This window comes from Aotus nancymaae, unplaced genomic scaffold, assembly GCF_030222135.1.
Source record: "Aotus nancymaae isolate 86718 unplaced genomic scaffold, 86718_ANA_hifiasm-v0.15.2.pri h1tg000014l, whole genome shotgun sequence".
Lineage (NCBI taxonomy): Eukaryota > Metazoa > Chordata > Mammalia > Primates > Aotidae > Aotus > Aotus nancymaae.
This window is the reverse complement of record NW_026988425.1, coordinates 120,383,159-120,396,303: the sequence shown is the minus strand read 5'-3', so window position 1 is coordinate 120,396,303 and position 13,145 is coordinate 120,383,159. Positions and strand designations below refer to the sequence as shown.

General features: G+C 49.0%; 2 protein-coding genes across 14 annotated transcripts in view; both read left to right on the top strand.

The window, feature by feature from the left end:
* Positions 1–7,490, top strand: part of VPS33B (VPS33B late endosome and lysosome associated) — a 32,432-nt gene extending 24,942 nt beyond the window's left edge. For all 3 annotated transcript variants that reach the window (XM_064376282.1, XM_064376284.1, XM_064376283.1), the window contains 10 exons: positions 133–207; positions 458–522; positions 701–755; positions 2,805–2,851; positions 4,020–4,152; positions 4,725–4,798; positions 5,583–5,684; positions 6,186–6,261; positions 6,367–6,483; positions 7,137–7,490. In XM_064376282.1, coding sequence (XP_064232352.1) covers positions 133–207; positions 458–522; positions 701–755; positions 2,805–2,851; positions 4,020–4,152; positions 4,725–4,798; positions 5,583–5,684; positions 6,186–6,261; positions 6,367–6,483; positions 7,137–7,216 — 824 coding nt within the window. In that variant the 3' untranslated portion in view covers positions 7,217–7,490. The remainder of the gene's footprint in view (positions 1–132; positions 208–457; positions 523–700; positions 756–2,804; positions 2,852–4,019; positions 4,153–4,724; positions 4,799–5,582; positions 5,685–6,185; positions 6,262–6,366; positions 6,484–7,136) is intronic.
* Positions 7,491–11,514: 4,024 nt separating this feature from the next.
* Positions 11,515–13,145, top strand: part of PRC1 (protein regulator of cytokinesis 1) — a 25,066-nt gene continuing 23,435 nt past the window's right edge. For 4 of the 11 annotated variants that reach the window (XM_012463823.3, XM_012463827.2, XM_012463831.2 and 1 more), the window contains exon 1: positions 11,517–11,701. In XM_012463823.3, coding sequence (XP_012319246.2) covers positions 11,691–11,701 — 11 coding nt within the window. In that variant the 5' untranslated portion in view covers positions 11,517–11,690. Of the gene's footprint in view, positions 11,702–13,145 lie in introns of all 11 variants that reach the window. The other 7 variants (XM_012463822.3, XM_012463824.2, XM_012463825.2 and 4 more) reach the window with 4 other exon arrangements.

The window sequence follows — 13,145 nt, the reverse complement described above, 5'->3', positions numbered from 1 at the left end:
GGTCTTATTTGCTGTAAAGTGGGAAGAAGTGCTTTTGGATTTTACCTCAAGAGGCTTTTATTCTTCTGGACAATAAAGGGGCATCTTTCTAGAACCAGGAATAGATCAGCTCCCTTTTTGTCTAACCTGCAGATATTGGGGCCTGTGAATCCATCATGAAGAAGAAAACCAAGCAGGATTTCCAGGAGCTCATCAAGACTGAGCACGGTAACTGCTACTGCCCACGCTTCTCCTGCCCCCGCTCCCAGCCCCTGTCCCACCCTGAAAAGATGTTCTCTGGCTCTTTCCAACTGACACTGGGAAGCTATGTGGAATGCTGGGTCCTGCTAGAAGTCCCGGGGGTCCTTTAATCCACCCCAAGGATGGAGAAGGAGATGGGGAGACAGACACCTGTTAGCATAGATGGCAGCAGCTGAGCTGGTCCCCCAGTAACAGGCTCTCCTCTGATTACTCACAGCACTGCTAGAGGGATTCAACATCCGGGAGAGCACCAGCTACATCGAGGAGCACATAGATCGGCAGGTGTGCAGCTGGAGGGCCCGGGGAGCCGAGAATGGCATTTAGAGGTGGGGACAGAGAATCCAGCAGGTGTGCCGGTGGAGGGCTGGGTGGAGCCGAGAATGGTGAGGTCGGCCTCAAGCAGAGGGGAAGGACACATGTCCTGAAGCTTCGGTTCTCCTCGATTCTTTTTCCTGTGCAGGTGTCGCCTATAGAAAGCCTGCGCCTCATGTGCCTTTTGTCTATCACTGAGAATGGTGAGCCCAAGAGACTACAGATGAGAATGTCAGATTGAGAAACTATGCCTTAGAGACAGAAGAAGTGATTTTGAAAGGCTAAGGCACATGTCTTAGCAAACAGAATGTTTCCCTGTAATTTGGCGGATTCTTTTTTGTTCGGGGTGACTCATCACCAGGCCACAGGGGAATGTATTATTTTTGCCCTAAGCGGGAACACATCCAGGCCACCCTAGAACCCAGCCACATCTTAGGACTGCAGGGGTGCAGAGCTGATTGGGATTTCTCTCATCACTCCGTCTTTATTTTCAATAAGATAAAGATACATTCCAGGAAAAAGGGATAGCAAGTTAATTTCATGAACATTTATTTTATTTATTTATTTTTTTGAGATGGAGTGTCACTCCGTCACCCAAGTTGGAGTGCAGTGGCACGATCTCGGCTCACCACAACCTCCGCCTCCCTGGTTCAAGCGATTCTCTTGCCTCAGCCTCCTGAGTAGCTGGGACTACAGGTGTGAGCCACCATGCCCAGCTGGTTTTCATGAACATTTCTAAAATCTCAGATTCTGCAACCTTCATGGCAACTTCTTTTTACTGTTGAAGTCTTCCAGTTGGTGAATATTCTTAAAGGTTGCCCCTTCTTTTTCTTTTACTTTTTTTTTTGTTGTTGGGGGGACAGAGTCTCGCTCTGTTGCTCAGGCTGGAGTGCAATGACGTCATCTTGGCTCACTGCAACCTCTGCCTCCCGGGTTCAAGCGATTCTCCCGTTAGCCTCCGAGTAGCTGGGATTGCAGGTGCAGGCCATCACACCCAGCTAATTTTTGTATTTTTAGTAGCGACAGGGTTTTTTGTTTGTTTGTTTGTTTGTTTGTTTTGAGGTGGAGTTTCGCTGTTGTTACCCAGACCTGGAGTGCAATGGTGCGATCTTGGCTCACCGAAACCTCCGCCTCTTGGGTTCAAGCAATTCTCCTGCCTCAGCTTCCCAAGTAGCTGGGATTACAAGTGCGCACCACCATGCCCAGCTAATTTTTGTATTTTTAGTAGAGACGGGGTTTCACCTTGTTGACCAGGATGGTCTCGATCTCTTGACCTCATGATCCACCCGCCTCGGCCTCCCAAAGTGCTGGGATTATAGGCATGAGCCACCATGCCCAGCCTGCAGCAGTGTTTTGTTATGTTGGCCAGGCTGGTCTAGAACTCCCGACCTCAGGTGATCTACCTGCCTCAGCCTCCCTAAGTTCTGGGATTACAGGCATCAGCCACTGTGCCCAGCTGAAGGTTGCTTTCTACCCAGAGAAGTGTTCTGCTTATTCTAAATCTCATTTACTATAGTTAGAATCCCAGTTATTCTTTTTTTTTTTTTGAAATGGAGTTTCACTTTGGTTGCCCAAGCTGGAGTACAATGGCATGATCTCAGCTCACTGTAACCTCCACCTCCCATGTTCAAGTGATTCTCCTGCCTCAGCCTCCCAAATAACTGGGACTACAGGCATGCGCCACCACGCTCGGCTAATTTTGTATTTGTAGAGACAGGGTTTCACCATGTTGACCAGGCTGGTCTTGAACCCCTGACCTCAGGTGATTCACCCAGCTTGGCTTCCCAAAGTGCTGAGATTACAGGCATGAGCCACCGTACCCGGCCAAGAATCCCAGTTATTCTTACCTCTATGGAGAAAAACATTTAAGACTTTTGGGAGTCATTTGAACACTTTTCCTGTTTCTCAGTAGTTGTGAAGCAGTTCCTAGTAGAACTGCCCCTTAGCCAGAAAGAAATGCATGAGTCGTCACTTCTCCTTACCCTGCTGAATCCACCCCCACCCCCCTATGATCACCTTTAGTTGTGGTGTCCCCCCCTCAGTACACTCGTGTTTCACAACTCTTCTTGGGAACTCCCAGACCCAGGCTTTATCTTTCAATAAGCACGCTTAAATTTAGAACCAACTGTATACTCTACAGGGTTAACTGAGTCCCTCCTGAAGAAGGCATTGGTTGCTGGTTTATCTGTACATTTTAGGGTGCTTCTGCTGGCCTCTTTCTCATGCGCACGTCTTATTTTCTTCACTCTTAGGTTTGATCCCCAAGGATTACCGGTCTCTGAAAACACAGTATCTGCAGGTAAGGCCTGGAGAATGTATTGTTGAGGGAACTTGGTGGAGGGTAGTTATTGGGCATTTTTGAAAGAGGCAAAAGAAGTGGCCCCTTTCCTGCCTCCATTACCTTCCTGTTTCCATTCTGGCATCCCTCCTAGAGCTACTAGGGAGAGTCACCTTTCAGCATGCCTCTCTGCCCTTTACTCTTGTTTCACCCCGTACACTCATGGCACACGGCCAGTGCTGAGAATTTCAACATTTCAGCGCCGGCCCAAGTGGTGAGTTCTTACTCCTGGTTGTCTCCCTCATTTTAGCACTGTGTGAGGCATTGATTCTGCCTTCCTTCCTGGTTCAAGTCTTACTTCATCTGGGAAGCCTTCCCCATATATCCATAGGTCTTTTTGTTTTTTTTGAGACACAGTCTCGCTCTGTCACCCAGGCTGGAGTGCAGTGGTGCGATCTTGGCTCACTGCAACTTCTGCCTCTCTGGTTCAGGCGATTCTCCTGCCTCAGCCTCTAGAGTAGCTGGCATTACAGGAGCACACTACCATGCCCAGCTAATTTTTGTATTTTTAGTAGAGACGGGGTTTCATCATGTTGGTCAGGCTGGTCTCAAACTCCTGACCTCATGATCCACCCACCTCGGCCTCCCAAAGTGTTGGGATTACAGGCATGAGCCACCACACATGGCTCATGCTGCTTTTTATCCTTTTTTGTTTGGTGTAATTCTTTTTTTTTTTTTTTTTTTTTTTTGAGATGATGTCTCACTCTGTCACCCAGGCTGGAGTGCAATGGCACAATCTCAGCTTACTGTAGCCTTTGCCTCCCAGGTTCAAGCAGTTCTCTACCTCAGCCTCCTGAGGAGCTGAGACTACAGGTCTGCGCCACCATCTCAGGCTAATTTTTGTGTTTTTAGTAGAGATGGGGTTTCACCATGTTCACCAGGCTGGTCTCAAACTCCTGACCTCAAGTGATCTGCCTGCCTTGGCCTCCTAAAGCCCTGGGATTAGAGGCGTGAGCCACTGAGCCCAGCCCGTGTTTGGTTATTTCTGATGTGAAAATTTATCTCAACAAAATGTGAGCTCCCTAACGGCAGAGGCTGCATAGTCCTTCTCTTGCTCACCTCTGTAGAGGCCGACAGTGCTAGATGCTTTTTGGATACTCAGTAAATAGTCTAATTGCATCTTCTTCAGAGCTATGGCCCTGAGCACCTGCTAACCTTCTCCAATCTGCGACGAGCTGGGCTCCTAACAGAGCAGGGCCCGGGGGACACCCTCACAGCCGTGGAGAGTAAAGTGAGCAAGCTGGTGACCGACAAGGCTGCAGGTAAGCAGGGAGCACAGGTGGCCCCTGCTCCAGCTGTGGTCCTGACTTCTTTCAACAGGCAGCACACTGGGAGAGACAGAATGAACTGGAGAAGCCGGATTGATTCCTTCCTATTAATGTCATGACGATTACTACCACTACTGCTAGTAGGAGCGGTTTCCACATAGTGAACACTCGCCATGCACTCCGCCCTTTAGTGTCTCATTTAATCCTCACAAAGACTCTGTGAGGTAGATTTTCTCATCCTCATTTTATGGATGATGAAACTGAGGCTTAGAGAATTAAGTGATTTGTCCCAGGTCCCTTAATAAGTTAGGTTAGTTTAACTCCAAAGCACATAGCAATAAACTCAGGTCACCCTGTGGATTGCATTTCATAGAGAGCTGGTACCCTGTAGGAGGGCGAAGGCTGTGGGTGGGGAGTATCTTGATTAGTTCCAGGGAATGGTAGGTGAACAGGTTCCAGGAATTTTTGGATGTGACTGGTGCTGTCATGTCCGGAACGGTGTTGTCTGTGGCAGTGTCATGAATGTATAGGTCTTAGGTGAAACCTGACACACATTTCTTCCCCAGGAAAAATTACTGATGCCTTCAGTTCTTTGGCCAAGAGGAGCAATTTTCGTGCCATCAGCAAAAAGCTGAATTTGGTATGTGGAACAGGGATGGTTAGGGGAGTCGGTGGGTTCATTCCATTGTGGAGTACTTTTTTGGGGGGCAATGCAGTCTTGCTCTGTTGCCCAGGCTGGAGTGCAGTGGCATGATCTCAGCTCACTGCAACCTCTGCCTCCTGGGTTCAAGCGCTTCTCCTGCCTCAGCCTCCTGAGTAGCTACAGGCATGTGCCACCATGCCTGGCTAATTTTTGTATTTTTAGTAGAGATGGGGTTTCGCCATGTTGGCCAGGCTGGTCTTGAACTTATGATCTCAGGTGATCCGCCCACCTCGGCCTCCCAAAGTGCTGGGATTACAGGTATGAGCCACTGAGCCTGGCCTACTGTGAAGTACTTTGAATCCACAAAAGCCTTTTTGTCATTTCATGTGTATAAGGATTCTTTTGCTTGGTAGTCTTACAGCATTGTAGATTCATTCATTTAATCCATATGTAACAAGCACCTGCCAGTACCAGAGAATACTCTAAGTGCTGCTTCAGTGACAGCCATATCCCATGTCACTTGAGGGCAGGCAAAGGAGAAGCCTTCCCTCCAGCCCTTCATATTATTCAGTAATGGCACATGGGAACTCATTCCAGAGAACTGGCAGTTCCTGAACAGAAACTGCCATCTTTGGCTATGGATCCTCTTTTCAGGGCTATTGCTGCTTCTCCCTTTAGTTGAAATAAGAACTGTTCTTTGGGCTTTGCCACTTTATCTGACCCTTTAAACGGTTAGGGAGCTGAGCTGTCATTTGCCTGATGAAGTCCCTTTGTCTTACAGATCCCACGCGTGGACGGCGAGTATGATCTGAAAGTGCCCCGAGACATGGCTTACGTCTTCAGTGGTGCTTACGTGCCCCTGAGCTGCCGAATCATTGAGCAGGTGAGAGCATGTTACTCTTGCGTCCATTCATATTTTACTCTCTCTGCTTTCTCTTGGTCCCTGGCCTGTCTCAACTTTGTTTTTATTTTGAGAGATGGAGTCTTGCTCTGTTGCCCAGGCTGGAGTGCAGTGGCGCGATCTCAGCTCACTGCAACCTCCGCCTCTGCAATTCAAGTGATTCTCCTGCCTCAGCTTCCCAAGTAGCTGGGACTACAGTGCACTCAGCTAATTTTTGTATTTTTAGTAGAGATGGGGTTTCATATAGATTGGGCCAACTATATGTTGGCCAGGCTTGTCTCGAACTCCTGACCTCAGGTGATCCCCCGCACCTTGACCATCTAAAATGTTGGGATTACAGGCGTGAGCCACTGCACCCAGCCCTGTCTCAACTTCTTGCTACTTGAGTAATGAGCAAGAAACGTGACAGTCTGGCTGCTGTGCCCTTCCTTTCCTAAGCCTGACACTGTCTGTAGCCTTGAAACAGTGCTTACGCCTTCCCAGGTGCTAGAGCGGCGAAGCTGGCAGGGCCTTGATGAGGTGGTACGGCTGCTCAACTGTGGTGACTTTGCATTCACAGGTATGTGGCATCGACAGTGGGGAGGCTGGCAGTGAGGGGTGGGCTGTAGGCACCACTTAGGACTAGCGTGTCAGGGAAGAGCTGAATCTGGTCTGATCCTCACAGACATGACCAAGGAAGACAAGGCTTCCAGTGAGTCCCTGCGCCTCATCTTGGTGGTGTTCTTGGGTGGTTGCACATTCTCTGAGATCTCAGCCCTCCGGTTCCTGGGCAGAGAGAAAGGTAAGAGAGAGCACAAAGGTGAGAATTAGCCTGCATTGTATCTGGCCAACAAAGTGTAGGCTGGGTGCGGTGGCTCATGCCTGTAATTTCAGCACTTTGGGAGGCTGAGGCAGGTGGATCACCTGAGGTCCGGAATTTGAGACCAGCTTGACCGACATGGTGAAACCCTGTCTCTACTAAAAGTACAAAAATTAGCCAGGTTTGGTGGTGGGCGCCTGTAATCCCAGCTACTCGGGAGGCTGAGGCAGGAGAATTGCTTGAACCTGGGAGGCAGAGGTAGTAGTGAGCTAAGATCGTGCCACTGCACTCCAGCCTGGGCAACAGAGCGAGACTCCATCTTAATACACACACACTTAACAGACACACACACACGCACGCACGCACACACGCACACACACACTGTCCTGCACAGGAATATTTTTTCTCCTGGCCTTGGGGTACAGCTTGCCATAGCCTTACTGTGGGCTGCTGTAGCAGGGAGCCAGTTATCCTAGGCGTAGAAAGCAGTGGTGCCCAGGAGTGTGGCACTGATGTCTCTGTCTATAAACTGGTGCTCTGATCCCATGGGGACTGTGGAACTGGAGGGGCTGCATGATTACCACGGGGGCCTAAGATCTGCGCTGTCTCTTCTGCTGCTGCATTTGTCTCCTTAGGCTACAGGTTCATTTTCCTGACGACAGCAGTCACAAACAGTGCTCGCCTGATGGAGGCCATGAGTGAGGTGAAAGCCTGATGTTTTTCCCGGCCAATGTTGACATCTTCTCTGGACACATTCCCCAGTGGGATGGAGGCTATAACCAAGTGTCCACCAACTACTGAGTGGGGAGCATGGAACACGTTGGGATTTAGAGAACATATCTAAGAAGAGAGTTCACTTCCTGCTCCCAGGACAGTTCTCTTTTCTGTTCATGAAGTACAACCCATGCTGCTAAGATAATAAGCAGGAAGAGGTAGCCTTTGCTAAATCCTGTTTGAATATCCTTGTAAATAAAGCCTCTGCTCTCAGATGTAATGTGTTCGGCATTCTAGACACGCATCTCCATCTTTATTAGTGAAAGCCCCTTGGGGCTTTCTGCAGGGGCACCATATGCTTCGTGGCCTGGACTCTGTAGTGGCTGCAGGCTGGTCTGGTTCTTCCCTGTAAAAATCACTCAAATGCTCTATTCCTGAGTTTCCTCAACCATAAAATGAGGAGGATGGGTGAGGTGACCAGCAAACACCTTTCCAGTTCTAAAATGTTGTGATTCATTACATTTTTGAGAAAATGACTTTGTTGTTTAACTTAAGGAGGCACTTTAATTTTAAGCATTTTGTTTCTTATTGCAGAATGAAAGTTTGTGTCCCATTAGAGCCATTTCAGGCAGCAGCAAACAATGCTCCTATAAATGTACCAGCACCCTCCTCATTGCTGATGCTAGTAGCCTTGCTCTCTCTCTCTTTACCTTTTAAAAGTTATGAAATACAGGCCCGGGTGCTGTGGCTCATGTCCGTAACCACTGCGCTTTTGGAGGCTGAGGCAAGAGGAATGCTTGAACCCTGGAGTTTGAGACCAGCCTGGATAACATGGCAAGACTGCATCTCTATAGTAAATAAAAAAAATAGCCAGCAAGGCACAGTGGCTGACGCCTGTAATGCCATCACTTTGGGAGGCTGAGGAGGGTGGATCGCCTGAGGTCAGGAGCTTGAGACCAGCCTGGCCAACATGGTGAAACCTCTTATCTACTAAAAATATAAAAATTAGCTGGGCATGGTGGCTCATGTCTGTGATCCCAGTTACTTGGGAGGCTGAGGCAGGAGAATCACTTGAACCCAGGAGGTGGAGGTTGTAGTCAGCTGAGGTTGTGCCACTGCACTCCAGCCTGGGTGACAGAGCAAGACTCCGCCTCAAACACAAAGCAAAAAAAAAAAAAAATTAGCTGAGTGTGGTGGCACACGCTTGTATTCCCAGCTACTGGAGAGGCTGAGGTGGGAGGATCCCTTGAGCCCAGGAGGTCAAGGCTGCAGCAAACTGTGACCCTGTCTCCAAAAAAAAAAAAAAAGAATGAATTATAACCACCTGTATTAGTGGCCTCTTATCAGGCCTCTTCCAACTTGATCTCACTGATGACTACCTTTTCCTTGACATTGTCTTACTCAGCTTCCATAATACTCTTTATTTGTCCTCCCACAGTGTCCTAGGTTGTTGCTCATCCCATTTGCTCTCTCTGCCCTTTGCTGTAATCCACTTCCAGATCTCAAGTTTTCATCTCACTCCTGAGCTCCTTGCAAGTATTTCCTACCTGGTCATTCCACAGGTACTGCAAACTCAGCATGTACAAAATAAATTCATGAGTGGAAGCTCTTGTCCCTACTTGAATCCTTTAATCTGCTCTTCTTCCCTTATTCCCAAACTTTGTTCAAATGAGCAAAAAGTTGTATCCTTGACTTCAGATTTTTTCTTTCTGTGCCCCACCTTCAGCTGGTTCCCTTGTCCTACTGGTTCTCATTTCTAAATGCCTCTAGTTCATCTTCTCCTCACCATCCCTATGACAGAGGTCTTTATTGTCTCTTGCCTGGGTTTTTGCAAGAGCGTCCCTCCCAGCTGCTCATCCTCCCATCTGTTCCCCATTCCACAGTGCTGCCACTTACTAAAAGGAAGAGAGAAAATCAAAACCTGAGTTACTGGATCATCAAAAGTATTCTTCCTATAGAATAATGATAATTGTGGCCCTGGCATAGTGGCTCACGCCTGTAATCCCGGCACTTTGGGAAGCCGAGTTAGCCGGATCACTTGAGTTTGAGACCGGCCGGGCCAACATGGTGAAACTCCATTTCTACTAAAAATACAAAAATTAGCCAGGCATGGTGGCATGCACCTGTAGTCCCAGTTACTCAGGAGGCTCAGGCAGGAGAATCGCTTGAACCCAGGAAGTGGAGGTTGCAGTGAGCTAAGATCGCATCACTAGACTCCAGCCTGGGCAACAGAGCAAGACTCTGTCTCCAAAAAACAAATAAATAAATAAAAATAAGGATAATTCTGTTTAAGAATATATTCCAAGGAAAAGGCATTCCTCAAGCATCTAGCTAGAATTTTGAGTGTTATGTCAAGCTAGTGTGCAAGACCAAAGGCACTGCCAACAGGGCAGCTGGTCCTCAGAAAGAATAGGTGGCATCAGAAACAGATTTAAGTAAACAGTGGCAAAGCATTGCATTTCCCTCCTGTAGAAATATATGACCCTGTCATAGATTTTTTTTATGTTTTTGAGACAGGGTCTTGCTCTGTCATCCAGGCTGGAGTGCAGTGGTATGATCATGCCTCATTGTACCTTGACCTCCTGGATTCAAGTGATCCTCCCGCTTCAGCCTTCCAAGTAGCTGGGACTACAGGCTCATACCACCACACCTGGCTAATTTTTATATTTTTTATAGAGACAGGGTTTTGCCACATTGCCCATGCTAAGGTCATACATTATAAACACATATTACACAGTGTTTTACATGCTGAGTTTATGCTCTGAATGGATATCTTTGCATCAGTTCTATGACTTTGTTAGTTTCAGCACCTCAGTGTGAAAGACAAGAGAGAAAAATGGGCTTATCTCTGGATATTTAATAATGCTGGCTAGAAGAACAAATAAGATCACAAATCTGCGAAACTTTCTGAAAAACTATCCTGTTATTAACAAAGGGTGAAAGTAAATTTTATGGTCCACTCTATTAGTGGTGTCATTGTTAATCAATAGAATGCAAGTACTTGTAGAAAGTGGTTGGCCGCTGGCCGGGCGCGGTGGCCCACGCCTGTAATCCCAGCACTTTGGGAGGTCGAGGCGGGCAGATCATGAGGTCAGGAGATCGAGACCATCCTGGTCAACATGGTGAAACCCCATCTCTACTAAAAATACAAAAAATTAGCTGGGCACGGTGGCGCGTGCCTGTAATCCCAGCTACTCAGGAGGCTGAGGCAGGAGAATTGCCTGAACCCAGGAGGCGGAGGTTGTGGTGAGCCGAGATCGCGCCATTGCACTCCAGCCTGGGTAACGAGCGAAACTCCGTTTCAAAAAAAAAAATACAATAGGATTCAGCCCTGCTGAGGGTAACAAAAGGAGGGTGCTTTTCCAGTGAGGCTTGGTGTGGAAGGCAAATAATAAAGGGAGCATTCAGTAATTACACCTCTAGGAATCAGCCGTTCGAAAACACTGGATGCAAAGATTTATGTATGAAGATATTTAGCCCGGCCTTATCTTTTAGATGATGATGTAACTATCAATAGCAGAATGGGCGAGAGATCTACACACCAGGATATTATGCCACCATGAATCGCTGGGGGAAAAATGTGATATGTAAGTATTTAGGGATGTAACATGTTCATCGAGGAAAGGAGGCTACAAAAGTACCTTAATGAGCTTTAAAATTTTCATGTAACAATTTAGAAACTCGTCTAATTTGAAGGAAAACCACACCTAGGTGATCGGCATTTATTCACCAACCACGTGACTTGGGCAAGTCATTCAAATCTTTTTTAGTCTCCTCCTCTGCAATGGCGACAATACTTGCCATACAGGATTATGGAACTTAAACGGGATAACTGGTGTTGAAAGTTTCCAGGCCCGTGATCAGGGCTCAATGTTCCTTCCCTTCCCCTTTAGTGTATGGCTTTCCACATCTGGAGAAGATTCGCACTAAAGATCAGTTCCAAGGTTCGCTTCCTGGATGAGCGAGGGAAATTAGGCGCTAACTTTCCTATTCACCCCCGCGCCGCTTCCCGGCAGCCAAGACTCAGTGAAGCCAGGCGGCCGCGGCACTCTGAACTCCCTCCCCGCCTGCGCCCATCGAATCCAAACGGCGCGGGGCGGGGCGGCGCTCCTACGACGTAGCTGGGTCCGGAGGGAAGTCCCTTGAGGCTGCGGCCACGCCCCGCCACGCACAGACAGTGACGTCATCCCCCGCCGCCGCTCCGACGCTTTCCAGGTCCGACACGCGAGGCCCCGCCCCGACTGCGCCCTCGCGAGCTGCAGCCACAGGGGCGGGGCTTTTCGAGGAGCGACAGGACGCGAAACCAATTGCGGTGAGGCTTTGCCCCCGTGGCGCGATTTGAAATTTTGCGGGGTTCAACGGCTCTCGCAGCGCCTACCCGGAGTGAGATCGCCGGTGTTTGCGGGTGGTTGTTGCGCTCGGGGCCGTGTGGAGTAGGTCTGGGCCTGGACTCACGGCTGCTTGGAGCGTCCGCCATGAGGAGAAGGTGCGGGTTGCGGCGAAGTAGTGGAGACGCGGGAGGGAGCGACGCCCGTTTCGGGTTCAGGGCCCTTGCAAGGGGTGCGGGGCCCGTGCGGGGTCCCGGGCTTAGGGCATCACGGCAGCTGGCGCCGGCTGAGGCCGGGGACGCAGAGGGGCTGGGTCTAGAGGCGGCGAGCCAGTGCGAGGGCCGCGGCGGAGGCGAGAGCTGATGCGCTGTGCCTCGGCGGCCGCGGGTGCCCACAGGCTCGGACGCTCGGATGGGAGCCGAGCGCCCGTGCCGGGACGCGGCGGGGCGGGCGAGGCCAGGGGCCCGGGGCGGCCTTCACCCGGGCGGTCAGCGCTGGCGCCCAGACCCCACCCTCCCCGCCCGCGGAGTCTCAGGTGCCGCTTCTTGGCGCAGATGACTCGTTGTAAACCTGTGGTCGTGGCTTCTCTTTAAATAAAGCTGTAAAGCTTATCGTTGTTTTTCTTTGTTTTATTCTTTTATTTTTGTGGAAACGCGGTCTCCCCAGGTTGGCCAGGCTGGTCTCGAACTCCTGGCTTTAAGCGATCCTCCCATCGGGATTACAGGCGGGAGCCACCGCGCCCTGCCGGCTGTTTTTCTTTATATCTGGCCAGCGGTTACGTTTTGTTTGAATTGGAAAGACAGCTTTGTTTCCTTGGAAGTTAAGAAATTCGGATTATGGAATTCTTTTCCGGTCTTTTTAAACTTTCTAGGCAGTGTTGGGGAGGGACTGTCCAACTTGAAATCGGGACCAGTCGGTGACACTGCCACTTAACGGTCTTGTGACTTCCAAATATTATTTTCTGAAAGTTGTGGATGAAGTATGGTGATGATACAGCGTCAACTAATTTGTAGTTTTTGGTCGAACCAATTGTGCTAAGGCTTTGTAAGAGTCTTCATTTCATGATCACTAATTCTGATCAGTCCTTTTCAAATGCTTGCCCACAAAATAATGGGAGTTTAGTGCCAACATAGTGAAATCCCGTCTCAACTAAAAATACAAAAATTAGCTGAGCGTAGTGGCACACGCCTGTACTCCCAGCTTCTCAGGAGGCTGAGGCAGGAGAATCCCTTGAGCCTGGGTGGGGGCAGAGGTTGCAGTGAGCTGAGTTAGTGCCACTGCACTCCAGCCTAGCGCAGAGCGAGACTCCGTCTCAAAAAAAAAAAAAAGTCTATTAACAGTTTATGAATTATTTAGGCATCTCCTCTTCCAAGGGATTGAATGAGGCGAGAGGAAAAGTTACCCTTTAATGTTGGTTCCAGGCTAATGGATATAATTAGACTTTTTTTTTTTTTTTTTTTTTGAGGCAGCCTCTCACTGTCACCCAGGCTGGAGTGCAGTGGTGAGATTGCTCACTGCACATTTGACCTCTGGGGCTCAAGCAAAACTCTGGCTTGAATTAACATTGTTATCGATGCCCGAAACAGGTTGTACAGGAGATCA